At 49.5% G+C, this 1,504-nt stretch overlaps 1 protein-coding gene across 1 annotated transcript; it reads right to left on the bottom strand.

Annotated features, from left to right (window-relative positions):
* Nucleotides 1–682: 682 nt before the first annotated feature.
* On the bottom strand, nucleotides 683–1,498 carry LOC117099874. Its single transcript, XM_033239392.1, has one exon. The coding sequence runs from the start codon at nucleotides 1,496–1,498 to the stop codon at nucleotides 683–685; it is 816 nt and encodes a 271-aa protein (XP_033095283.1).
* Nucleotides 1,499–1,504: the final 6 nt, after the last annotated feature.

The raw sequence follows: 1,504 nt of genomic DNA, 5'->3' as shown, positions 1-1,504 counted from the left end.
TGGCGTTCTCGTGAACTATCACGCTCGGTTCAAGCAAGGAGCACACGCACCGGTACGGCTTGTTCATGTAGTGCAGCTGCGAAGCCAATCGAAACATGACCTGCAGCAACACGTACGTGTAAGACTCGCAGTTCATGAGAGAGTCGTTGGGTATCTCGTTCGAAGTTGCTTCGACGCATATCACGGTCATCGGCTCTGCGAACAGGAAATCTTCGGTGATCCGACTGCCCGGTAGCAGCTCGCACGGCAGAAGGTCTTCTCTGTTTGAGGGAAGGTTGGTATCAAATTTTCCGGTCATGTTTTCTTGCAAACTTTTTTTCGTGAAGTGAGGAGATTTCAAACTGTTGGACTTTTATAGTCTCCTATATCAACAGGGAGCTTTCGATTAGAACGACGACGCGAGAACGGAATCACTTACTCGTGACCGTTCTACATGGCGTCCTACGTTCTTCAACAAAATCCAGAAATGTCGAACTTATCGTTTTTGTAAGTAAGTCAAGAGAGACAAAAATTAACTGACAATTAGGCTTTTTTCATATTTTTTTTCATTCTTTATTTGTTCAAATCTCTTCAAATCTACATACTATTTGTATCAATCTTAACACTGAACTTCGATTGTGCGGTCATCTTGCTTTGCCAAGGAACCGCCGTGTTTGACTTTGTTTAGTTTGTTCATGTACAGTTAGCTTATTTCCGCCGCCTCGCAGGACGGAAAGGATCTGCGCAGAAAGTAATCGGGCTTGAACATGTACGACTCCATATTCCAGGCCAGCATGTGTCGGAAGGATATGCGGCGGCCTTCCGGATCCCTGATTATGGCCCTCGGATCGATCAGCTCCAAGGACTTTGCCATTTCCGGCGATAGGGCCCCTCGATCGACTTCCATCAGCTCGTCGAGATCCATGATGCCTTCGCCTCCGACCACGTCTTTGTCGTCGTCGTCGCACAGCTCTCGGGTGAGCTCTTCCGTGTAATCTTTTCTCCTACTTGATCCGAACAAGGTCCTCGGCGACAACAGTTCGACGCGAACGTCCCACGCTCGTTTGTCGTCCTTCTCCCGGACTGTCGGACAAAGCCTGCATTTGGACATCCCGGGAAGTTCGTAGCGAAAGTACATTTCTATGCTGCGATCGAAGTTTTCCAGTCTCTTAAGAGACGGCACCGGACTGTAAAGCGTTTTTCTCCTTTTGAACTTGCTGGCTATTCCCAGACCTAATTTCGGTAAGAACGTTCTGAAAGCGTATTTAAACGAACCCGTTCCGTCCTCTTGTCTCTTCCTCTTCGTATTCCTTCTTCTCGCTGCCGGAGCGTCGTCTTCACCGTCGTCGCTCTCGTCTTCGCTGTCGCACTCGTCGTCGTCTTCTTCTTCGCTCTCTTGGTCGTCGCCGCCCTCGCTGTCGTCGCCGTCATCGTCTTCTTCGCTCTCATCGTCTTCTTCGTCGTCGTCGTCGTCGTCGCCGTCTTCAATGGGGGAATCCATCAGCATCTCGTACCTCATGTTCGG

This window comes from Anneissia japonica, unplaced genomic scaffold (genome assembly GCF_011630105.1).
Source record: "Anneissia japonica isolate Jap-2015-1 unplaced genomic scaffold, ASM1163010v1 scaffold14930_len1510_cov160, whole genome shotgun sequence".
NCBI classification, from domain to species: domain Eukaryota; kingdom Metazoa; phylum Echinodermata; class Crinoidea; order Comatulida; family Comatulidae; genus Anneissia; species Anneissia japonica.
This window is presented reverse-complemented; position numbering and strand designations above follow the sequence as displayed.

Coding starts and splice junctions, on each gene's coding strand:
- LOC117099874 (XM_033239392.1), bottom strand. CDS start 1,498: ATGAGGTACGAGATGCTGATGGATTCCCCCATTGAAGACGGCGACGAC.